Source organism: Schistocerca piceifrons, chromosome 10 (assembly GCF_021461385.2).
Source record: "Schistocerca piceifrons isolate TAMUIC-IGC-003096 chromosome 10, iqSchPice1.1, whole genome shotgun sequence".
NCBI lineage: Eukaryota > Metazoa > Arthropoda > Insecta > Orthoptera > Acrididae > Schistocerca > Schistocerca piceifrons.
Window position 1 is genome coordinate 17,572,019 of NC_060147.1, and position 26,963 is coordinate 17,598,981.

Genomic DNA, 26,963 nt, shown 5'->3' on the forward strand with positions numbered 1-26,963 from the left:
TTAATGACATTACAGTACTGTTAGCATAATTGGATTTAGTAGTCTACCATTACCCAGTAAACATAACAGAAAATTCACGTGTCGAGTAACTAGCTGTGGATATGAATTGTTTTACCAAGTTTGACAGATCTACTGAAACTGTCATCTGCAGCTAATTTAAATAGTAACTGGGCTCTTTAGTGTAAAAGGTAATTATGCTGCAGAAAGTTAGTTCAAATGCACACACTTTTCCATGTTCTCATCACCGATCAGCTGTAGTTCCTCAACGATGCAGTTACGAACTACAGTTATTCAGAAATTTTTTGTCAATTCTATGCCCTCTTCTGTGCTCCGAATTGATCAGTCACATCGTTTTTCTCTGTCTTACATATGACCAAAACTACTCAGTCATTTATGTCATACAACAGATTGTGAAAATAAAAGTTTCTTAAAATGTATACATCTGTGGCACATCTCACGCGGAAGTATCACCCATTACCACAGATATGCTTTGTGGTGGAAGCCTTGCTGACTGTGACCAACTGGTACAAGACCTGTGTTCACATTATTAGTTTACTTGTCAACTTATATGTTGTAGAGATTACAAACTTTGACAATTCATCTTTCATCCTTGGTCCAGAGTCTGCTTTCTGGCAACAGAGTGTTTTACAATTCCTATTGCAGTCTTGTAGGACTTGTAGGGGACTTGTAGGGGACTCAGTATACAAGTTTTTCACAATGAGCCCATGTCTCTTTGAATGTAAAATAAGTTTGAAGATCAGAAACTTTTGAGTCCTCCACTTCAAATGGCTCTGAGCACTATGCGACTTAACTTCTGAGGTCATCAGTCTCCTCCACTTCACAGCACACACAGCCACCGAGAAGAGTGTGCTGTTGTCACAAGCTGTTGTAATAATGACATCGTGTACCATTTTCCTCCGACTACAGCAATGGTTCCAAGAAACTGGTACATTTACAACCATAGCAATCTTATGTGGTGCTTCACAGACTGGCCAAACTCTCGACTTTGGAGAGAATGTCCTTCACTACATAGAATGAGTACTCTAAACACTGACTGTAATGCATGCACCTACAAAAAGTCAGAGCTCATTACCTCCACTGTGTGCGTGTCTGCATATGGTGAAGTGAAGAACACAAAAGTGATCCAACATTCAAACTTCTGTTGCGTCCAAATGGTAAATTTGTAGACGTGGAGACATGGGTTCCTTACCAGATTTTATCTGACAAGTCACCTTCACAACCCTTAGGAACCTCTAACAGGAATTGTGAAAATCTTTCTTTAAGTGTTTTTTTTTTCTTTGGAAACATAAATATGAAAAGCAAAAATGTTAAAATGTTACACACACACACACACACACACACACACACACACACACACACACACACACACACACACACACACACACACACACTATATTCCTCGAAGACTCATGAAGACAGTAGTCTTGGTGATTAATTTTGTCATGTACTCAACTAACATACACACACAAAGGATTGGAAAAGGGCACAGGTCATCCCCGTTTTCAAGAAGGGACGTCGAACAGATGTGCAGAACTATAGACCTATATCTCTAACGTCAATCAGTTGTAGAATTTTGGAACATGTATTATGTTCGAGTATAATGACTTTTCTGGAAACTAGAAATCTACTCTGTGGGAATCAGCATGGGTTTCAAAAAAGACGATCATGTGAAATCCAGCTCGCGCTATTAGTCCACGAGACTCAGAGGGCCATAGACATGGGTTCACAGGTAGATGCCGTGTTTCTTGACTTCCGCAAGCCATTTGATACAGTTCCCCACAGTCGTTTAACGAACAAAGTAAGAGCATATGGACTATCAGACCAATTGTGTGATGGATTGAAGAGTTCCTAGATAACAGAATGCAGCATGTCATTCTCAATGGAGAGAAGTCTTCCGAAGTAAGAGTGATTTCAGGTGTGCCGCAGGGGAGTGTCGTAGGACTGTTGCTATTCACAATATACATAAATGACCTTGTGGATGACATCGGAAGTTCACAGAGGCTTTTTGCGGATGATGCTGTGGTATATCAAGAGGTTGTAACATTGGAAAATTGTACTGAAATGCAGGAGGATCTGCAGCAAATTGACGCATGGTGCAGGGAATGGCAATCGAATCTCAATGTAGACAAGTGTAATGTGCTGTGAATACATAGAAAGAAAGATCCTTTATCATTTAGCTACAATATAGCAGGTCAGCAACTGGAAACAGTTAATTCCATAAATTATCTGGGAGTACGTATTAGGAGTGATTTAAAATGTAATGCTCATATAAAGTTGATCGTCGGTAAAGCAGATGACAGACTGAGATTCATTGGAAGAATCCTAAGGAAATGCAATCTGAAAACAAAGGAAGTAGGTTACAGTACGCTTGTTCGCCCACTGCTTGAATACTGCTCAGCAGTGTGGGATCTGTAGCAGATAGGGTTAATAGAAGAGAGAGAGAAGATCCAACAGAGAGCAGCGCGCTTCGTTACAGGATCATTTAGTAATCACGAAAGCGTTATGGAGATGGTAGATAAACTCCAGTGGAAGACTCTGCAGGAGAGACGCTCAGTAGCTCAGTACGGGCTTTTGTTGGTTTCGAGAACATACCTTCACAGAGGAGTCAAGCAGTATATTTGCTCCCTCCTATGTATATCTCGCGAAGAGACCATGAAGATAAAATCAAGAGAGATTAGAGTCCACACAGAGGCATACCGACAATCCTCTTTTCCACGAACAATACGAGATTGGAATAGAAGGGAGAACCAATAGAGGTACTCAAGTTACCCTCCGCCACACACCGTCAGGTGTGGCTTGCAGAGTATGGATGTAGATGTAGATACATGACATGTGTCCAGCCTACACAATATAGGCACATCTCTCTCTCTCTCTCTCTCTCTCTCTCTCTCTCTCTCTCTCTCTCTCTCTCTGTCTGTGTGTGTGTGTGTGTGTGTGTGTGTGTGTGTGTGTGTGTGTGTGTGTGTGTGTGTTCTCTAGCTCGCCAAAGGGTTTCTTCTGAAAACCCTACACTTCTGCTCTCTGGCCTCCTTTACTTTATAACATTTACATTAGAACTGCCAGATCTTTGGTTGGTTGGTTCATTTGAAGCCACCAAACTTGAGTAGCCATGACGGCTGAGAGACCTAACTTCTGCTGGCTCAGTACATGTTTCTAATAACAAACAGCCCACCATACCATATTTACATGAGGGTAAGATGACCCTGATTTTATGGTGAGCCCCTTTTATTCAAGTGGCTTCTTAAGAAAAAATTTTTTAACATATTCTTGAGCAATCAAAATTACAACTATTTTATTGACAAAGTATCTGCCTAAAAAGTTAACATTATACCTGTTCTAAATTTATGCCATTTTAATTGAATTAACTGTGAGTCCTTATTGAAACATTGTAAATTAACTAAACAAACACTGTTTCTAGCCTTGTCTCACAATTTATTATTAATGTTATTGCACAACCTAGGTATCGGTTTATAAGCCCATTTTCAAGTACATTACTGATCCTCAAAGATAATACATCAATAAACGTGATGAAGAGGCAAAGATAATCTCAACTACCTGGGTATCAATCCATAGCTTAATGTACACTTACATCAATGACCATTTTTTTAACGACTATCTACTATTACACATTCACCAATTATACTACAATGACTGGACTAAAGTCATGCATCAGCTAAGACATTTTTAACTATGATGGACTGGGGCCCAAAGTTTTGCTTCTATCCTGGGGTCATGATCGCAACTATTCACCACTTTTAGATGAGATCACAACCCCAGGATGGAAGCACAACTTTGGGCCCCAGTCCATCGTAGTTAAAAAAGTCTTACCTGATGCATAACTTTAGTCCAGTCATTGTAGTATAATTGGTGAATGTGTAATAATGGATGTAATTTGTTTAAAAAAATGGTCATTGATGCAAGTGTACATTAAGCTATGGATTGATACCCAGGTAGTTGAGATTATCTTTGCCTCGTAATCACGTTTATCGATGTATTATCATCTTTGGGAATCAGTACTGTACTCGAAAATGGGTTTATAACCCGAAATCTAGGTCGTGCAATAACATTCGTAATAAATTGTGAGACAGGGCTAAGAACAGTGTTCGTTTAGTCAATTTATGCTATTTATTGATTGACTACATCTTGATAATGCAAGGAGAAATAAACAAACTAAAAGAAATGGTTTCCATTAACTTGCAGTCTGTATTCTTTTCTACATTTTTCCATTTACTAATTTGCCATCTGCGGTATCAGTACTTTTAATCATCATCATGCTAATAACACAAGCGCAACATTTATATCTACATTCTCACAAATATTTCACTGTTTCCTCCAAATATGTTGCAATTTCTGATGTGATTACCGTGGGATCTCAGAATACAGTTGTTTTCATCCAAATACATGTAGGATTTTGCTTTTGTACAGATGTGGGGATTTTGCAGTGTCTCTCACAAGCACACCATCTGCCCACCACTCTCTCATTAGCTACACAGAACAGGCAGCTGACACATATCCTTTCATGCCCGTCATACATCACAGTGAACATCGATAACCCTACATTGTGAAACACACAACTACTCCACTGGCCCCTACACAGACTTACTGTCTGCTGCAGAAATGAATACTACTGCTCTGTGTTTGTCCAGTCTTAAAGTCAATTCAGTTCCGAATATGAAAGGATTCAGGCAAACTGCAGTTTAAACATGCCAGATGTACATAAAATGACAGAGTACGTGGTACAGATTACCACGGTTGGCAACACAACATAATTTCCCATGTGCTCACTACTCCACTCCCCATCCCATACTCATCCTAGTTCTCCACCAAGCTGTTCCCCCACTAAGCCTCATGTAGAACTCTGCTTGAGATACTACAAAACACAGACTACAATATCTCCCAGAGTGCAAGTCAGATGTAACAACAACGACAACCACAACCGATACATAAATATAGTTTTCCATTACGATTCAGTCCAATTCTTAAACTATTGCTCGTCCCACGACCTATTGATGTCTGTCAGCAGTGTCTCCTGACGAGTCTTGCCACTGTAATTTATTCTTGCAGTAACAATTACAGTCAATCTAATATGATTTATTTTCTTAATTAGAAATCTAATTCTCGATTAATTTTCCTCGTTTTTCATCTGAATGTCACCATGTTCTAAAGCTGATTAAAAGCTGGTAATGTTTTTACCCATTCTTCTAATACATGAACAGCAAGCGAATTTCTCACCTTCAATGCACTTAATAAATCATTTCAGTCTCTCCCAATCAAATAAAATATTGGTCTGGGTTCAGAATCGAGCATTGTTTTTTGGATGACAACATTTCCACTTCTGAATGTTACGTTTACTTAAAAATTAGTATTAATGTTTCTATTGGGAAATCTGGAGACTCTTTCAATGCAAATATCATTTGCCCGGCCCTGCTCTTCTGAATTCTTCAAAATAAAACTTTACGTGACCTCTGCTGGCAAAGCTTCATCTGTAAATGTAAGATGCCCCCTATGTACTCTGTTAAACAATGTTAAAATGTTAATCTCAGCAGCAGCAGTTTAATCTGTGAATATAAGATGATCTTGTATGTTTTGAACGGTAAATTTGGGAAGAAACCTCATCTTATAATCAGGTAAATACAGTAGTTACCTACTCAGTGGGTCACTCTGTGTGGTTTTTTAAATGTTCGTGCCACCTGGATTCTTCCTACCAACATCCGCTTTCCTCAGTTCTGCAGGCGGGGACTCTACTCGCAATATATTCTTTGTTCCTGTAAGTCTGCTGGCCCCTCCCTCTGTCAGCCTCTATACCCTCCAATGCTCTCACTCCAGCCTCACACATGCTTCTTATCCCTACAGAGCACCTGCATACCATATTTACTCAAATCCAAGCCGCACTATTTTTCTGGTTTTCGTAATCCAAAAAACTGCCTGTGGCTTAGAATCAAATGCAAAGTAAGCGGAAGTTCTTAAAAATGTTGGTAGGTGCCGCCACAACTAACTTCTGCCGTCGAATATATGTAGCGCTACACAGGCATGCTTTGCAGGCACAAAGATAAATACTGGCGCCAAAACCTCTGCGTCAGTAAATAAATTTAAAAAAAAAGGTGGAAGACTATCTTTTTTCTCCGAGACGAGTTTCAACCACTGCATTTTCATACATTATCTAACGACGTAAATACAAATTTTGTATTGTTCATCTTCGGATGTAGCAGCATTTCAATGTACTACAAAAATCCGACTGGCAAAACTGTTTGGGATGTTTGTCAATATGGCCAAATCTACTTTCTGATTTTTTCCTACCTGTGAGAAGATATGGTTGCTAATAGGAACTTTTATGAATTGTGAATCACATGCAGTATTCTCTTCACCATACGAATAATACAAATATAAACATTTTGCCATGTATGCTTTCGTGTTTGCTGCTAACTCATTTAAATCCTGTCCGCCTAATAAACTATGAATCTAGAGTGAGACAACAGCAAATGCGGAAGAGTATACATATCGTGTCATGTTTGTATTTGTATTATTCTTATGCCTAATTGTGATGCACTCAGAAATGAAGCACGGCAATTGACTAGATTTTTAAATCTAAGATGACTAATTTCAGTGCAGAATGTAATGTACTAAAGAGGCGTCTACAAAGATTTTCAAACAGAGAAAAATTTTCGCTTAACTCTGGTTCAGAACATCTTCTGTCATACACTGTCTATTATTTGGTTCTTGTTGATCATAATCAAAGAAAGCAGCAGTGTAAGTAACAACAAATAGCAGTCTCTTGCCATTGTTTCGCTAATGAGACAATTCCTCTCTCTCTTTTTTTAAATTGTAAGCGACGGTAGCGTGTACAAAAGCAAGCCATGCTGCGAGTGGCGATAGGTCGTAAAACACTCATTGACACAGTACAGTAATGCATTTTCAGCTTAGAGTGACGTAAACACCTATAACAAAGAGAACAGCACTTATCAGATCAAAGAAAAATAAGCAATCAATTCAAACCAGATGAAGCACGTGAAAAAGGAAGGGTACCCATATAAATATGGACGGAGCACCTGACACATAGCAATGGCTACCTGGTAAAGCTTAACTGCTAAGCTTACGACTCAAACCAAACTACTGTAGCTGCATCATCATTCATTCAACCTAATTTATGCCTCATATTATAATGGACCAACTTTGTTTCGATTTGGAGGTGCGGCCTAAAACTTTTCTCTCCCCTTGAATTTCGAGCCTCAAATTTGAGGTGCAGCTTACATTCGGGAAATTTTTTTTTTCCTCGATTTAGAGTCTCATTTTTCATGTGTGGCTTAGATTCGAATGCGGCTTAGATTCAAGAAAATACGGTAGCCATTTTCCTTCTCTGCTTCTCTCACCCCCTCTTTAAACTGCGTCTCCAACCCAATACTGCATACATTCGTAAGAACTCTACGTGTTCGACACACGACTTACGTAAAAGCCAGAGCAGCTGCTCCGGGTGGTACTTGATCGGGGACAGACGTCCAGAGTTCCTGCAAATTCCTTAAGCTTCCGACGGTAGTGAACGCCTCTCTGGCTAAGTCACGGGTTATGTCGTACTCTTAGAGTTCCAGACATTCCAAGCTGTCAGCGTATACTGGCAGCAACGATAAGAGACTCCTGTGTAACAGAAATGGGGCTCGTTAGAATTATTCATCATCTGCCACATTTCAGAAGACCAAACAAACAGTGTACCCTCTATTCCAACTCCAAATTAATGGTCCTTATCCTGTATTTGTAACATTTCCATGTTCAACTGTCACATTTACATCACTTGCCACTGAAATATGACATCATTGATATTATCAACACATTAATTTGCATCGAAAGTATACCCGTGAGTGACAAATTGTACTGCTTTACATAAGACACAATGATGAGTGTCAGGGCACTAGGTATTTGGTACAAAATAGTGTTTTCAGTGGACAGTTTTTAATGCTCCTAAGGCTTCAACATAAATAGTACTTTTTGACTTTACAAAAGTGAGCATTCAATATTTATGACGTATATGCAACACCTGACAAGTTTGTGGCTGCCATCTGTTGACTGCTCCTGCAACTCAGTACCAACTTAAAATATTGTTGATGTATATAGGCAAATGGTCATGAGAATATGCAGCCAAAATGAAAATCTTTGTATAAAATATCTTCATTAACAATACATACAGACCATACAACACAGGTTTTCAAAGCCGGTGTTTAGAAGGGAGAACCGATAGAGGTACTGAAAGTACCCTCCGCCACACACCGTTGGGTGGCTTGTGCAGTACGGATGTAGGTGCAGATGTACCCAAGTCGAAACTTCAACGCCGAAAGGCTGTGCTCGGCATGTAAAACTATTGTTTGACATTTCGTTTCCAACTGTGGAAGGTATCTTCAGAGGTAAATCTATGATTGGTACGCTCTTTCACCTAAAAAGTTTTAACTGAAGAAACACATACTTGGTTATTCAAAAAGAAGGAGCAGATTTTAAAAAATTACTTCTCACAAACTACAAACAGTACAAGCACAATTTGAATGATCCTGAGACAGGAAAAGGTTTAGATTTCAATGTTCCAACAGTTATGCACTGATTCAATGTGAGCACCATTTGTTACATCAAAATGAAGTTCTGCCCACAGACCAATGAGCTGGTCCCTATCGGATTCACACCTTCAACAATTTCACATCTTAGAGTGAAGTAGGCACATGTAAGGCGAAAAAACTGCCTTGTTTAGACCAATGCATAAAAATCTCAGGGCCATAAGGTCTGGTGGCCCAAGAAGGCTGCTGATAAACTGATCACCCACTCCTCGTCCTTCAACCAGCATCCTAGAGTGGTGCTATTCATTGACATCGAACACAGTTGGAGAAGAAGCACATGTGACATTATGGGAGGACGACTTTACATGAATCACTTTTAAGTTGAGGAAACAGCCAGTTTTCTATCATATCTGGATACAAGATTCCTACAACAGTGTTCAATTTTAAAAATAGGAGGACGGGGGGGAGGGGGGGGGGGGGAGATAGAATGCTTTGTAAACTTTGTTTATGGCAACTGAACAGAAGACTTTCACTTTTTGTGAGTCTCATTTGTGCTGAACTACTACCATAGGATTTTCACTCTCCTGAAACCTAAATCTAGCATTATGTCAATCAACTGTACCAGAAAGATGAAAAGTGAATTCATACAAAAAATATAATTGTTCAGAAAAAAAATATCCTCTTCCATTTCCTCTAGAATTTCTGTGCAAAATTCAAATCTTTTGGTGTGGTCATCAGAATGGAATGCTTGCAACAATTCCGGTGTATACAATTTCTGATGCAGACAGTTTCCTAACTCACAATATCTCTAGTTGAAGGGTCTTAAGTTTATTGTTTGCTCATGTCACGGATTTTCTAGGGTGCCTTTTGTAAGTTGCACAGACACCTTTGACATCTTCACTCTGTGTGCAAGGATGACGCACACTTTTCCATTTGCAGATGCACCCATTTTCTGTGATTTTCAACGGTACTCATACATTTGTTTACCAGCAGGCAGCTCTCTGTCAAATTTTTATCAAAATACATGTTTGACACAAACAATGTGTAGTGCTTCGAGAATTTTATCGTAAATTCTAGAACCTCTCGGAATTCTGCCGACTCGAACACATGATATTTTAGATGTGAGTGGGGAGAAAGGAACCCCATCTACTATGCGTCACCTGTCTGTGTGTGCAGGTCCAAAGTTTATCACGAGAAGACTGTAGACACGGCAGATGAATGGCACCAGCAAGTACTTGTTCAGTCGGTAGACCTAAGTCATAATGAAAGCACACGGCAGCACCGAGGAACTTCTGTGTTATTCTGTGCTGTTTAGTAACTGTGACTATTGTTAGTGACGAAAGAACAATTGCGTGGAAAAGATATTTAGTAACTTTTAACACAGACTTGCTAGAGGCAAGACATGGTTACGATTTCTGTCGTTGTTAAACCAACTCTGTAGTACACGTGTCTTAATTGTGTCTAATTTAAGACAACATGGGTGACTTACAAGAAGTCTAATGTTTATATTGAAAGTGTGAATCTGTTCTTGTGCATGGAGTCCAAATATACCAATGGTGTTGCTGAAAGAGCACAGTTTTAGAAGAGAAGGCCTATTAAAAAAGTTGTCACAAAATGTTAGAACATGGCAACCAGTGAAAAAGGACACAAAAACACGGTAATTTTAAGACCAAAAAACGAGAAAAGTGGATGTTGTATGTTACCATAGCAACTAAACCAAACTGGATAAAGGATTTGCTCCGAGACTCTGGAACATGCTTGAGTATTCAAAAGAGAAAAAATTTGAATTGAGAAATAGTGAAGTTCCAGTGTGTTTCTCTAAGAAGAAATACACCGAGATCACTTTGACTAAGAAGATCTGGTGCAGGGAGTGGATAGCTCTCACACACATCGAGGGGATGCAGACGTGGAAACCAACAACCGACACCACGGCACCAGTTGCTGTTCACTGGGGATGATTACATGTCCGCTCATTGACGCAGCCCAAATTCTATGCCGAGTGAGTGCAAAACAGAACTTTATTGTTTTAATACAACGTGATATAAACTGTTGAATGAACTTTATTAGTGTAGTTATTATAACGAAAGTTAATTTTTAGATGCTCACAAGGTCTAAAGCTTGTTAAATTATGGATCAGGAACAGCAAGTTGGGGAAACTTGAGAACCAGTCATGGCTATGAAAATTAGTAAAGAAGGGCCACACTGGTCTTAGATAGTAAATCTAATCAAAGCTCAAAATGCTACTTTAAGTGTGACTAAGTGAAAAAATAGATGCCTAGAGCGAAGCTTTAAGGAAAGAACTAGGCTCAGTAGACTCTCAAATTTGTTGAATGCTGAAATTGATGCACAGAGCAAAGAATTTAGTAATCTATGAGAAGGCGTGGAAGTTTTAAAGACTGAATTTGAAACCTTGAATAGTAAAGAAGAGGATTTGAAATTAGACGTAAAGAAAAAATTAACCAATTCCTTGGACATTCATGTAAATCAACTGTTCACTGACTTTAGTCAGAAAGAGAATGATCAATTACAAGATTTAGCAAAAAATTTAGAAATTGATATTGAGGAAAAATGTAATACTGTAGAATCAGAAATCAATGAAAAGTTACCATAATTTGAAAATGTACACAATGCTAAGTTTAATGCTGTAAAGTAGGGATGGCATACTTTGAAAGAGAGTGTTGATAAGCATAGCGAATTAATGCCTGCCACTCAATCGCAAATTAATGGTGTAAGTACGTGAGTAGACAGTGTAGAAAGAAGCTTGAAAGAGAACACAGCAAGTGCTGATATCATAAATGTAAGTAGTCTGGAGGAACAGATAGAAGAAATTATAGATTGGAAACTCACTGAGAGAATAACATTCAGGAATGCATCGCCTATGGCTTCTTCCGAACTTACTGATACCGGGAAGGGTATAGACGAACTCTGGAAAGAAGTCAAACTTTTCCAGGAACAAGTAGAAAAATGAGGACCTTCACCCTATGTTGTGTTGACTAGTGAAGTGGTGACTGATTTGCAGTGGGGAGACTTTCAAAAGAAGTTTAAAGAGAAATACTGGTCTGCCAATGCACGAGAAAAGTTAATGTCAGATTGATGGGACCCGGGTGGAGTCATATATCCCCCAGGGATGTTAACATTCTGAGTTGACGGGCAGAGTGACGATCGTCAGATCCAGAGTTGTTTTCGTTGTTTCTTCCAAAATAGTTTTCTCACACTGAATTCCCTTCAGATCTTAAACTATTGTCATCTATTCCTAAAATCTTAAACTATCCTACAATCTTATTACCTAGAAAACTGGATATGACTACAACTTAGGAGAATCATGGGATACAAAAGAAAGTGATCTCTAGACATGAAATAAACAGAATAAGACTATTATGTCTGTGGAAAATGTAATATAATGTGCCAAACTGAACGACTGTCAGACTGTAGGGTATAATTTTCTATTTTGTACAGAATATTTCATACCTTTTCTAAGATGTGATGTAGATGGGAGGGTTGGGTATTTTAGATAAAAGCGTGGTTTATGAGAACACATAAATCGTGACTAACACAAAACACACACCACACCTTTCAAACAACTCTCACAAACAAGTGTGACTGATTCTTTACCATTAGCCGTGTTCATAAGGTTGCTAAGATTTCCTTTGAGGACCTTGAGGGTGAAGGTGGGAATGTCTGTTCTGTAGGAGACGATTTAATACCAAACCTCCTCCGGCATCTCACTCAAGTATCTGAGGGGTAGGGATCCTGGGGAGGGGAGGTGTAAGGGTTTCCTGTCTTTGGGGATTTCTTCTTTCTCTTCTCCAATCTCAGCAACCGTTTCCATTTATTTCCTTTCTTACTTCTCATCTGAGGACCTACCTAATTTTTCCCTCTTTCCATATTCATCTACTTCTATCACAGAAGTCCTTCCTGGTTCCCATGGTTTCCAATAACCTTATCTTCAGATAAGAAGGCTGAAGAATTGGACAACAAGAACACACATCTACATACACACAAAATTACATTTATACACAAACATAGTATATAATAAGGATATAGGAGTTGAGAGGTGGAGGAGGACTCCGATGATGTATTATAAAAGCGAATGTGAAGCGTAAAATAGATTTGTAGCTCAACAGAAAATATTTAATTATAGTATACATAGAAATGTATATGAGGGTAATGAACCATGAGGCCTACTCGGAAAGGATAAGGGGGGCGTACCCTGCATTTTGTAAGTATACAGGGCAGGTGCACCTATATGGAGATAGGATGACCTGCGGCCTGAAAAATAGGAATGTTTTATAAAGGGGCATACGTACCAGAACGGAAAGAGGAAGTGCTCTCGAAGGTCAACCCACATGCAACGTATAGGTACTGATCCTAGGAGAAGGGGACAGTATTGAGACTGAAGTCACACATTTTATGGGGATTATTCTGGTAAGTTTGAATTCCATGCATAACTAGCATTATTACATTTTATGGAAGTTTATGAGTGTCAAAAGAACACTTTCATTTTGCCCAGAGTTCCTCCAAACTACACAAAAATACTACAATTAGTACATACTTAGGAAAGGTAGTACAAAAGGTGAGAACAGAAAGTAGGTTACTCATGTGTCATGAACACCTGGAGTTTACAATTGGAAATACAGTAGAAAAAAAAGGAAAAAAAAAATTATAGTCCTCACAATTATTAAAAGAAAAAAATGTATACTGTTGAAATGTGAATTGTTATTACATGTGATATTAATGTACATAATGATTGAATAAAATATCACGTGTTCGATCTAAGAGGGGCGATACATAGTGCTTCGAGAATTTTTGTGTAAATTCTAGAACCACTCGGCCTTCCGCCGCCTAGAACACACGATATTTTAGATGTGAGTGGGGAGAAAGGAAAACTATGTACTGCGCATCACCTGTCTGTGTGTGCAGGTCAGAAGTTTATCGCGAGAAGACTGTAGACACAGCGGTCGAACGACACCGGCAAGTACTTCTCTGTCAGTACACGGAAGTCGTAATGAAACCACACGGCAACACCGAGGAACTTCTGTGTTATTCTGTGCTGTTTTGCAACTGTGACTATTGTTAGTGACGAAAGAACAATTGAGTCGAAAAAGATTTTTAGTAACTTTTAACACAGACTAGAAGCAAGATTTGTTTATGATTTCTATGGTTGTTGAACCAACTCTGTAGTAAATGTGTCTTAATTGTGTCTAATGTGAGGCATCACAGGCTGCTTACAAGAAGTCAAATATTTATGTGAGAAATGGCAATGTATTCTTTACGAAATTTGAAATATACCGACAGCGAACTAAAAGTATTCTTCGAGTACCTAATTATTTCGCAAGTAGAGAGAGAGTCTTTAAGGTTCCTGTAACTAGCATCATTCTTCAGATAAGAACTTTATAGAGATTCCAGAAGCCAGTTGTCCAGAGAAGAAGATCAGCTGCGCGTTCCCAAGTAAGTCGACTCGTGTAAGAGAAGTGGGGAGTTTTCACACACACTTCACACACTCTTAGTCTTCAAAAACATTAGAAATTAGTATGGCTGGGCGCCACTACTTAATATTGCACCAGAAATATAGTAAATCTGGTGCTGATGCCCGGAGTAGTCTGAGTTGTGGTGGGTAGGTGGGTCGTATCCACGTGAACTGTGTTTAAGTTGTCATTCTGTTGTTTCCTCTTCATTTATTGTTCTCACGTTAAATGATAACAAATGGATTTTTGCGGCCGGGAGTTATCAAATGAATTAAAATATGTTCCCATGATTACAGAAGGCTAAAATATGTTATTAGTTTTATATTTTATTTCCACCTTCCTGACAGTCAAGCATTAATTGCCTTGCAGAACAATAAAGTTATTTTTGTTGGTTTGCTAAAGAGGTTTGGCTTTCATTAATCTTTTCTGCTTTATTTGAAATGAAGTTATTAAAAATTTGCTGGCACATTTGTATGCTGTATCTTGAAGTGTAACACGTGCAAAAAAGATCAACATTGTATGTGGAAGCTTAGCTTCTCTTCCAGCTTATTAATCTTTGAGACCAACATTATATGTGAATGCTATGTATATTAATTTAAACCACTAAATTTTCTTATTTGTGTGTTTGCGCAACTTAAGAGTGATGTTGCTATTGGCTGACTACATCACGTGTCCTATGCTGTCATCAGCTGGTGAGATCACGTGACATGAGCTATGACTGGCTTACAAAAGTGCATCGCAATCTCGATTTCAATGCTTCGGAAAATGATATGCGGTGTATGGTGGAATTCAAATTTATACCTTCATAACACGGAAATATGCAGCGTACATGTTGGTGCACATCAAAGGTCTTTCTAAACATGTTTTCCCCCCCTGAGTTTAGTTTCCTAAAGTGGCGGGAAATTCTACGTCTGTATATAAAACCATAAACATTCAAAGAATTGATGAGTTTTACAGTGCCGAGGATGAGTACAGTGTCACTTAACACGGAAAAAGTGTATTTTCACCCGGGAGAAAGTGTGTTTTTATCCGGGAAAATCCGGGAAATTTTTTTCCTTGTCCATGTATACACCCTGGTAAAATGCCCACACAAGTACTGGAGAATTTGTAAGACAAAACTGGAAGCAAGGGCAGCTTCTCCTGTGACATGGCAACTGTGCTAACGTTTAACTGATTTCTGTAGTTCAGTTAGAGCCTGATCAGTTTGAAAGTTCACCACTATGCAACTTTACAAATCTTAATCTGAGAACGCAGTGTTTGCAGTAAGTTTGTGTTTCAGTGTGAAGCTTGTACCACTGCTTGATATCTGTTCCTCAATACTGGATAATAGCCAAGACCACGAGTCATTGCTGCTGTTGCTGTTGCTGCTGCTGCTACTACCACTATTATTATACAGTCATATTATGACCATCTGTCATCTTATATCGGTATTTATCTAAATAATATCTAAATAATTTAATTAAATTTTTGTGAGTTCAATGTGTCATTGCAAGATATAAAATATACATTTATGCTGACGTGAATCCATGAACAAAAGGTGTTTATGGTTTTCTTCTCTCTCTCTCTCTCTCTCTCTCTCTCCCCCCCCCCCCCCTCCCCCCGCCAAAGTGTGAGGTTTATTTCATTCAGATATTGTTGCCCCATGTGTCAGTGTTACCAACCATCACTGCAAATACATGTGCTCACTTAACACTATCTATGGAAAATTCTTTACTGAATTTAATTGTTGATTTTGTGTGCATATTCCACAGGGAGTTATTTTATATAGTTTTGTGTCTTTTCGTGTTTGCATAACAATGAAACAATGGCAGTCCAGGCCACAGTGCTCGTAATAATGCTTAATTGTGGACAATAGTTAATGTATCAGAGACAAAAAGACTCTGAAGTGTGTAACTGAACTTTAGTATACTGAATTTTTACACCCAAGTGGTGGAACCAGCTCTTGACATACAGTTAAACCCCTGCTTACAATTTTCAATGGAATGACACAAAAAAAGTGTAAGATGCTGGAAAGTGCAAAATACAGGAAAGCACTGGAAACACAACAAGTAAAAATGAATAAATTTATCTCACTGTCATTCTCTATATAGTGTTCAAAATAAGAAATTATAATGATTTAAAATTTGCATATTTAAAAAAAAACTGAAATAATTGTTTTTGTTTCTTTCTAACAGCAATTTGCTGTACTCTTTCATGAAACCACATTAAAAAAGCATTCACATTACAGTGTGAGACTTATTACTGTAAATCATTATAAAACTGTGGTAAATAAAACTTGTAACACAATACTGGTTGAAACACTAATGTTGGGAGTCTTTCATAAATGGAGAACAACAGACACAAAATCTACAGCTTGTTGTCGACAAGGAGGTCACTCAGTTCAGGGACATCCTGGGCAAGGAAGAGGATGGAAATTGTAATGTTATGGAGCATCTCGAGGGGCAATACTTGTGTCTGACGTGAAGTCGTATTGACGTAAGACTGCATGCCTACTACGGATTAGTGTATTTTACACTCAAGAAACAACAGTTTTTGAAAGCTCATTATAGAGTCTTCAAAAGTGAAATTACAATTAAATCAATAACATTAGCTACTTACGGGCATTGATATACATAAATGGGGACACTTGAAAATGTGTGCCCCAACGGGGACTCGTACCTGGGATCTCCTGCTTACGTGGCAGATGTTCTATCCATCTGAGCCACCGAGGGCACAGAGGATAGTGTGACTGCACGAATTTATTGCTGGCAGTCTCCCTGTGAGAACCACAACCTCAACTTAAAGTCCACGCACTGCATTCGTAGTGCCCCTGCCATTATACCCATTGCTCGCAGTAGACAATCCACCATAAGAGTTCAGGCAAATTGTGTGCATCCCCACTGAAGGAGGTCATCAGCCAGTTAGCCTAAAACAATATGGAGATGGTATCTGTTCAATTGGAAATGTCTGAAAGAACAGATTCCATCTTCATATCATCTTCAAAAGTGGTGTCTTGTTTGTATAAATAACTGAAATTAAATCAAAGCTGTAGAAATACAAGACAATCTGCAGAAGGAAGCTTGCTACTATTGTCAGATCACGATCAGCATACTCTCCCACCCTTCCAAACACTGCAAACCTATAATACAGGTGGCTGTGACCCCCCAACATGATGACAATGAAAATCTTGCTTACTATGCTAACACTGTGTTACATGATTATTAACTTCGTGTATAGTCTGCATTTTCTGCTTTGTTCCGAGGTTGACTGAGCAGGAATACAATGCACTTTTTGCAGATATCTGTATGAAAAACAATGTTAAAGGTTGTGATAATGTCAAAGAAAACTTAAAATGTGGGAAATGTTGTAACACAAAATCATTAACAACAGGAAAGTACTGAATTGAGAGAATGTGACTCCTGGTGGTACCGACAAAAATGAACATAGAAAGCAGGAAAATGTAAAATGGGAGAATGTGAAAAAACAGGATTTTACTGTATTTATTTTTGTGAGTTTAGTGCAACATTCACACGGTCACACTTTCGTATGCGAGCTGCAGTAGAAAGCCATTTTTGGCAACTGTTTCACAATAAAATTATGTAGTACCGAAGTATACATTCCACTACAAGCTCGCACTGTAGCAGGCGCAGTTCCCTCGCATATGAGTTGCTAAGTTTCAATAATGAGCAGCAAAAAGTAGAAGGGAAATAAATGATGACAATATTGCAAATGTAAATGTAATGGGACCAGAATTGTGCACCAAGGGAAGCTTGTTTCAAAAACTTCCTCTTCTACAGGCTGTGTGTACACAATCAATCGACAGTGGCATGTGCGAGTGAGACAGTTCTGCCGGGTACTGCTGAATCGCACAGAACTGAATTGGGCACAACCGTTAAATACAATGGCACTATTAGCTACGAGTGGAAGTAATTTTGTAAAAAAACATGACAGAAGATGTTTGAAGACCTAGATATGTTTACTGAACTACACCTATCCTAAAAGCACTGTAGTAATAATTAGATGTCTTCTTAACCTTTTGTATTTCGTGTCCCTATGCATATGTAAGGGTGAAATAAGCCAAATTTCTATTATGTAGTGTGAAAATATTGAAAATACAATCATATGAGGAGAGGTAATAGCACTCACCTCATTCCATCCATTGACCACTTTATTCGTAAGGACTTGAGGGCGTTCTTCTTGGCATTCAGAAAATACTTCAGATCATCCATATTGACAGACAAATGCCCGAAGTCAATCTCTACTAGTTGGGGGCACCCGTCAGCCAAAGGTCGCAGCACAAAGGGGCGCATGACACGAGTATTTAACACATGTCTCTCTTGCAGACGCAGCACACGGAGGTGCTGTAGACGAGATACTGTCACTGAAGCTATGTCGGTCATCAGCAGATTGTCAGATGCCCTCAGCATCTGTATCCTGGAGCACTGCTCGACCAAATCCATCACCATCTGCAACCGCACAGTTCCTGTAGTATAGTAACACTTATGAGCTAAGGAGTGGGATACACTGAAACAAAAGAAGCACTATTAATGGTTGTTTAAACAGATGCTTCCTGTCTCTTCTGAAGCACCTAACCAATTTCCAGCAACAGAAGTTGCACAGCAACAAAATAGACGGCCACAAGGGAAGACAGTAATTGTGATGAATAAAAGGAAAGCACCCACATCATCCACACTCACCAAACTGACATCTTGTCAGCTAACAGAAGGCTGCTTCACTGCAAACAGGTTTCCTACCTTCTGATGACTCCAAAGTTGATTTGTATTGTCAATGTCACAGCTGCTTGTACCACCGTGTGTCTTTTTCGATCCGAGAAAACACACTGAACGGCCTACATTTCAGAACAACTAAACTCTACTCTTTTTTCCTTGTTGTTAATTGACTATGTGCCACCCCAGTAATCATACATATGAGGAGGGACCCAAAATAAACCTGACTCCGAGGGCGCTGCCACTCGTGGACATAGTGCAGGGTTCTTCTGCTAGATGGTGTTAGTAGAGACCTTCATGAAACAGCTGTGCAGACGGCGTCAGTGTAGAGCTGGACGTGCAAGTGCGGTATTGTGTTTCTCTGACTGTTAGCGGGTTACCTCTGCGAAGTCATTATGGCAACTTTAAAAGAACAAAGAGTGTGTGTGAAATTTTGTTTCCTGCTTAAAAAAACTGTGACGGAGACACACCAAATGCTTCAGGAAGCTTTCCAGAGGACGCTATGAGCCGCACACAGGTTTTTGAGTGGTTTGGGCCTTTAAAAGTGGTGAGATGTGTGTTAAATACAGAGCTCGTTCTGGACACCCTTCTACATCGCGAAGAGAGGAGAACATTGAAAAGGCCTGCCAAAAGATTGACAAGGATTGTTGCCAAACGATTGACCAAATTTCAGCAGAGACAGGAATCATTTGGAGCTCGTGCCAGCGGATTTTGAGTGAGGATTTGCACACGAGACGTGTTGCTGCTAAATTTGTTCCACGCCTTCTGACACAGGAGCAAAAAACAATCCTAATGAATGTGTGTCAGGACTTGAAAACAGATTGCACGTGATCCAAATTTCTTGAACAAAGTCATTACAGGGGATGAAAGTTGGTGTTACAAGTATGACCCAGAAATCAAGCAAGCGTCAAGCCAGTGGAGGACTCCCAACTCTCCCAGACTCAAAAAAGCAAGGCAAGTGAGGTCAAATGTGAAGATGATGATCATTGTCTTTTTTGATGTTCGTGGAATTGTGCATTGGGAATTCGTACCCCCTGGCCAGACTGTTAACCAGCACTTTTACTTGGATGTTTTAAGACGTCTGCAAGAGGATGTGAGGAGGAAACGCCCAGAACTTTGGTGATCAGGTGACTAGTTTCTGCATCACGACAACGCTCCAGCACACACGGCCTTACTAGTTACCCACTATTTGGCATCTCTTCCAGGTGGTCTGTCGTTCCCCATGCTCTGTATTCGCTGGACCTAGCCCCATGCGACTTCTTCCAATTTCCACGAATGAAAAAAAACGCTAAAAGGGGGGCGTTATGATGATGCAGAGGCAGTAAAAACAGCTTCTCAAAGGGCACTGGACAATATAAAACTTTAAGAGTTGCAAACATGCTTACAACAGTGGAAAAGAGACTTGACAAGTGCATCGCATGTAATGGAGAGTATTTTGAAGGTGACTGAAGTAATTTTGTAAAAAGGTTCATCAATAAATTTTTTATGACAACAATCCAGTTTGTTTTGGGTCCCCCCTCGTACATTGAGATAAAGTAGTTACTGGGAAAAAGCTCAATAGATTAGAATGGAAATATATTAGTGGAATTTCCCGCATTCAGAAGGAATCTTTTGTAACGACAGTGATAACTGGAATAAATGCTTACTATCCAAAAGGTTCATTTAGGTCCATTATGGTTTATTTAATGGTTTTTATTTGAGTTGTTTTAAGCTGTAATATGATACCAATGCAACACCCGTTATTTTAAGAAACAAAGTATTGTGTACGAAAACAGCATCAAATGTCTGATTACATATGAGTTAATGTGTTAAATATGTAATGTTCAGCAGGTAAACAAGAAAAAGTTTAGAAAAGGTTTGAAATTATGTTTGAAGTATGCTGAAAGTCACTGATTGTTCTAATTATCAAACACTGGAGGAGTACTGTTTGGATAACTTTTTTCCGTTTTAAGCAAAAGGCAGTTTTTCACATATCTCTCTGGATATCACAAGATATGTTTAATTCAGTTGACAAAAGGAGAAAATATAAAAATCCAGCAAATGAAGCAGCTGAATGGGAGTACAAATATCTAAAAAATGAGATTCAGAAAATCCAAAATGGCTAAGCAGGAATTGTTTGAAGACAAATGCAAGGATACAGAAGTATATAAAACCAGGTGAAAGATAGATACCACGTGAAGGAAAGTTGGAAAGACATTTTCAGAAAAGGAATGCATCTGTAGAAGTAACAACAGGTCAGATGGAAAACCAGTCCTAAGCAAAAAGGGAAAGGTGAATGGTGGAAGGAGTATGCAAAAGGTCTACACAAGGGAAATGAACTTGAAGGCGATATTATGGTAAAGCAGAGGATACAGATGAAGATGAGGTGGGAGATATCATGTGATACTGCCAGAAGAATTTGACAGAGCACTGAAAGGCTTAAGTGGAAACAAGGCCCCTGGAATAGACAACATTCCCTCTAAACTAATGATATCCTAGGGAGAGCCAGCTATAACAAAACTATTCCACCTAGTATGTAAGATATATGAGACAGGTAAAGTACCCTCAGACTTCAAGACAAATATAATAATTCCAGTTCCAAAGAAATCAAATGCTGACAGGTCTGAATACTACCAAGCTATCAGTTTCATAAGTTGTAGTTCAAAAATACTAGCACAAATTCTTTTCAGATGAATGGAAAAACTGGTAGAACTCAACCTCAGGGAACATATTTTTGGATTCCAGAGAAATGTAGGAATGCCCAATGCAATACTGACTATGATTTACCTCAGAAGATAGATTAAGGAAAGGCAAGCTTACTCTTATAGCTTTTGTAGAGTTGCAGACAGCTTTTGACAATGTTAATTGGGATACATTCTTTGAAGTTCTGGAGATAGCAGGTGTAACATCAGGAGCAGAAGGTTGTACACAACTTGTACAGACACCAGGTGGCAGTTATGAATTGCGAGGCACGAAAAGAGAGTGAGACAGGGTTTTAGCCTATCCTCGATGTTATTCAGTCTCTACACTGAACAATCAGTAAAGAAAACTACAGAATTGGAGTAGGAATTTGTGGTGTTACTGCCAGACACCACACTTGCTAGGTGGTAGCCTTTAAATCGGCCGCGGTCCGTTAATATAAGTCGGACCCGCGTGTCGCCACTATCAGTGATTGCAGACCGAGCACCGCCACATGGCAGGTCTAGTCTAGAGAGACTCCCTAGCACTCGCCCCAGTTGTACAGATGACTTTGCTAGCGATGGTTGACTGACTACATACGCTCTCATTTGCAGAGACGACAGTTTAGCATAGCCTTCAGCTACACCATTTGCTACGACCTAGCAAGGCACCATATTCAATTACTATTGATATTGATATTGTGAATCATGTACCGTCAAGAGTGACGTTCATCATTAATGGATTAAAGTTAAGTATAAAACTAATTTCGTCCGCTCTCTGAATTCTCATTCCTTGTCATGGTCCAGACCTCACGTCAGTATAGTTCTTCCCTCCTCACGCCAGCCTGCGTGAGCTACAACGCATGCATTTCGGCCTCCCCTAGTAACACGGTGTTGGCTCTTCTGTCAACACAACAGAATTAAAGTTCAGGGAGAAGAAATAATACTTTGAGGCAACAAAGAACTTAGAAGAGTAGTTGAACTGAGTGGATAGTGTCTTATAAAGAGAAGATAAGATAAAAAGTAAAACAAAGGCAATGTATGATTACATGATAGCGGAACAAACACTGGTAGCAGTTACTTCTGTAAAATATCTGAGAGTATGCATGCGGAGCGATTTGAAGTGGAATGATCATTTAAATTAATTGTTGGTAAGGTGGGTACCAGGTTGAGATTCATTGGGAGAGTCCTTAGAAAATGTAGTCCATCAACAAAGGAGGTGGCTTACAAAACACTCGTTCGACCTATACTTGAGTATTGCTCATCAGTGTGGGATCCATACCAGGTTGGGTTGACGGAGGAGACAGAGAAGATCCAAAGAAGAGCGGTGCGTTTCATCACAGGGTTATTTGGTAAGCGTTACGGAGATTTTTAGCAAACTGAAGTGGCAGACTCTGCAAGAGAGGCGCTCTGCATCGCGATGTAGCTTGCTGTCCAGTTTTCGAGAGGGTGCGGAAAATACAAAATGACAGGGAATTTTGGATGAAAATGGAGAGTGGGGCACGGAGACCCCAGTCGTATAATGTGGCAAGGATATGGGGTCACCAGGTCATGTCACACACTTTTTGTAAATCAAAAAAGACAGCAACCAGATGTTGGTATTGGGAAAAGGCTGTTCAGATGGCAGACTCGAGGGACACAAGATTATCAGTGGTAGAGTGACCCTGGTGGAAGCCGCCCTGACACAGAGCCAGTAGGTCACGTGAGTCCAGGGCCCAACCCAACCGCTGACACACCATATGTTCCAGCAGATTACAAAGAACGTTGGTGAGGCTGATGGGCCGATAGCTGTCCACATCAAGCAGGATTTTACCAGATTTGAGCATCAGAATGATGGTGCTCTCCCGCCATTGTGATGGAAAGATGCCATCGTACCAGATCCGGTTGAAGATGACGAGGAGATGTCACTTGTAGTCAGATGAGAGATGTTTAATCATCTGACTGTGGATCTGATCTGGCCAAGGAGCAGTGTTGGGACAATGTGCAAGGGCAATATGCAAGGGCAGTATGCAAGGGCAATATGCAAGGGCAATGAGGAGCTCCCACTCTGTATATGGGGCATTATAGGGTTCACTGTGGCGTGTAGCAAATGAGAGGACTTTCCATTCCAGCTGCCGTTTGAGAGTGCGAAAGGGTGGGGGGTAATTCTCTGACAGAGAGGCTTAAGCATAGTGCTCAGCAAAGTGCTAGGCAATTGCGATTGCGTCGGTAGATAACAAGCCTTTAATGTTAACACCGGGAACACCTGTTGGGGTCTGGTACCCGAAAACACGTGTGTGTGTGTGTGTGTGTGTGTGTGTGTGTGTGTGTGTGTGTGTGTGCGCGCAGTCTGGGTAATTTGTGTGCTGTGTGTTATGCAGCCTCAAAAAGTGCATAATTTTGAACTCAAATACTTGTTTTATTACGTTAAATCTTTGACTTAGGATTGTACCTCTCAATGAGTATATTATGACAGCATTTTGTTTTAAGTTCAGACAGTAATTACATGTAGTACTGTAAATCAAATGTCCTTTGCTCCTGTAAGCTGTTAGGCAGCCTATCTGCAATGGGGACCACTGCCATGTGAGACCTGACAGCAGAGGCCCAACTTCGGCGTACATTGCTACAAGTTTCGTGGCCGTAATATAGGGCACTAACATTTTTGAATTAAAGCAAGCAAAAAACAATGCCACAGATATTTGTAATAAGCCAACCATAAACTATGTTTCATCCACAAAACAACACAGCAACCTATTTATGCATAAGAAAGGCAAAGCTGGCTACTTTGGCTCCTAATATCCAACATGGTCATTTGCAAGCAGAGAAAATGTGACAGAAAGGTGAAGAGAAAGCTAATAGTCTCTGCAAACAAGACATGTATACACTGTATGTTTAAACAGCAGTCTGTTTTACTACTTTCCAACATGATAATGCCCAGGCACATGTGTACAGTAGTCGTTTTCTGTTGAGAGAAAGTCCAATTTCCTAAAGAGCTGATCTGTTAACCCACAATTTCTACACACATCCCCGTTCATGTTTTTTGGGACCGTGTTTTGATGAAGACGTGAAGTAAGTCATTACTAACTGGATTTTATCACAGGTGACAAATTTGTACGACTGTTTGCAAAACTGTCCCCTACAACATGGGCCTCCAAAGTGGGTCACAAATGTACGAAACTAGCAGAAGAAGACACTTAGTAAGGTGATCTGAAAAATTGTCTGCCTAATCATTATATCGCAGCACTAGGTGCACACTTTTTGCTCTCTGGAGATCGGTAGAACTTAAGAAGTTCTGTGTGAAACTGCAAAGCAACTCAGACCAGTAATTGTCTGTAGACAGCTGTCTGAACTAGTCGTGGTGAGTGAATTCTCAGTAATACAGAGTCAGGTATCGTGCAGTGCTACAGTTGTTTTGCTAAAGAAGGCTCGAAGCCAACAAAATTCGTTTCACCAAAGTGTACAGTGACTCGCCTGCCGAATTTAAATGAGGCCGGGAGAGTTTCTGAGATAATCCAGTAGATGGACACCCGAAATCTGCAAATACACCGGAAACTGTTTAAGAATGACACGATACGATCTCTGTAGATCAGTGTACCGAGAGGCGTAAAATTGCTAAGTTGTAAGGATTTCAGAAGAATGTGTCAGCTACATTTTGTCAGATGAATTCTGCTTGAGAAAACTTTGTTTAAGACTGTTGCTCAACGCGTTCACAGTGATTCAGAAATGAATTCATATCACAATTTCCAAACATTCATAAAATAATAATAAAGTGATTTTGTGTGTTAGTGTGTGAAATGGATGAAAGATACCTTCACCACTGTACACCAGAATCACAACAGTAAACAGAAACAACAGAAGGCAGTTCTTCAGTTCCAAAGAAGGGGAAGATGATGTCATCAACAGGAAGGGGCATAGCATCAGTTAATCTAGTATTGTTAAAAGGATAAAACAATAACTGTGGAGTAATATTCTAACTTTCTAATGCATCTGGATGCAAATATCTGAGAAGAGAGAGCAGGTTTTCCTTAAGACATTCACGTGTGCAGTAAAGTATCACCGCAGCAGAAAACTGAGTGATCTGCACCGTGGACTCTTGCAGTGCCCACCTTGTTCCCACACTTGGCTCCCTCAGAACGCCATCTCTTCCCATAACATCAAGTTCTCCCCGCTGCTTAGTATATTTTGTCCAACCGAAAAGCAAACACAGCTGTAACTAGCATTTTACATTAGTTCGAGAGGAACACCCACAGATGCCATACCATCACTGAAACACTACTGGTTAAAGAGTATTAATGTCAAAGGAGATTATGTTGAAATACAAAAAGATTTTGAAGATATAAATTCTCATTTTCACTAGCAGGCTGAGAACTTCTTTTCTTTTTTTGTGGTCGTGGTAGTGTAGTGTAGTGTAGTGTAGTGTAGTGTAGGAGAATTTAGGCACAATATTGGCATAATGATTTGTACCCAGTGCAGTGTTACGTGGCTTTATGCTTAATTACAGACTTACTATTTTATCAGTTGATTTGTTTTCACCACGTAACGCCCACTGTTTACATCCTCCTCCATTGCTGAGCAATGTATCACTTTTCATTCTGATGCCGCAACTCTTCCTTTCCTATATCTTAACTACTTTTTATCTGTATAAATGATGAAGTATTGGTTTTTAACAAGTTTTTAATAACTGTGGATGTATTACAGGCATCGGGTCCCACCTAATGTATCACCCACCTGTACCTTTCAAGACTCAATCGATCTGTTTACAAAGAGAAAGCACAATATCTCTTCCTTTGACGTTGTCCGACGATGACCTAGGAAGCTTGACGCCCTCACGGCCCGGGCTCTTCCGTGGCTCGCGGTAGTTTGCAGCATTTGTTTTATTCCTTGCCCACCTGCCGCTACGTCAAACTTTTGTGGTGATCATTGGGCAATGTCTTCCACGTTATCTGCAACATACAATAACTTTCTTCGCACAGTATTTCTGAAAACCCAAAAACAAACTTAAAGAACATAATAATAATAACTGTTCTTACAATTATTCATGTAAGTCTCGGTCGATTTAATGAAGGGTAGGACAGGCCTAAGCCTTGTGACACCACACCAGCTATGTTGTACAGTGACTCTGGAACTTAAATTCTCTGCCAATTACCAATTTCAAAAGTGAATAGGCTTAAATCTTCACCAGCAGAAATTTTGAAGTATCCCATATTGAAACCATACCATTGGAGACAACTGTGTCCACTGCTTGTCTCTCTCTGCAGCTGACCAAATTATAAGCAGACGATTATTGCGCTATTGAAGTCCGGGAAAAAAGTTAAATATCTCCTAAGAAGTGAATGGTTCCACTGTGTAACCATTGGTTGGCTTACTTGCTTGCAGATATTTATAAGATGGAAGAGTGGCTAGAGAGATAACCACCAGTACAAAGTGAAGACTTTAATATAAAGATGACAAAATTTTGAAAAGGATAGACTTCTACTCAGCATATAGTGGAGATGAGTTGCAGATGGGCACAACAAAAAGGCTGCTAAACAAGTAAGAAGGTGTTGGTCAAAAGGCCTCTTTCTGAAGTAGGCACCCACCCTCCCACACTCATCCATCCCACCC

General features: G+C 39.7%; 1 protein-coding gene across 1 annotated transcript in view; it reads right to left on the reverse strand.

The window, feature by feature from the left end:
* Positions 1-26,963, reverse strand: part of LOC124719075 — a 94,836-nt gene that overhangs the window by 56,502 nt on the left and 11,371 nt on the right. The window contains exon 2 of the mRNA XM_047244756.1: positions 18,143-18,462. Within this exon, the coding sequence (XP_047100712.1) occupies positions 18,143-18,462 (320 nt within the window). The remainder of the gene's footprint in view (positions 1-18,142; positions 18,463-26,963) is intronic.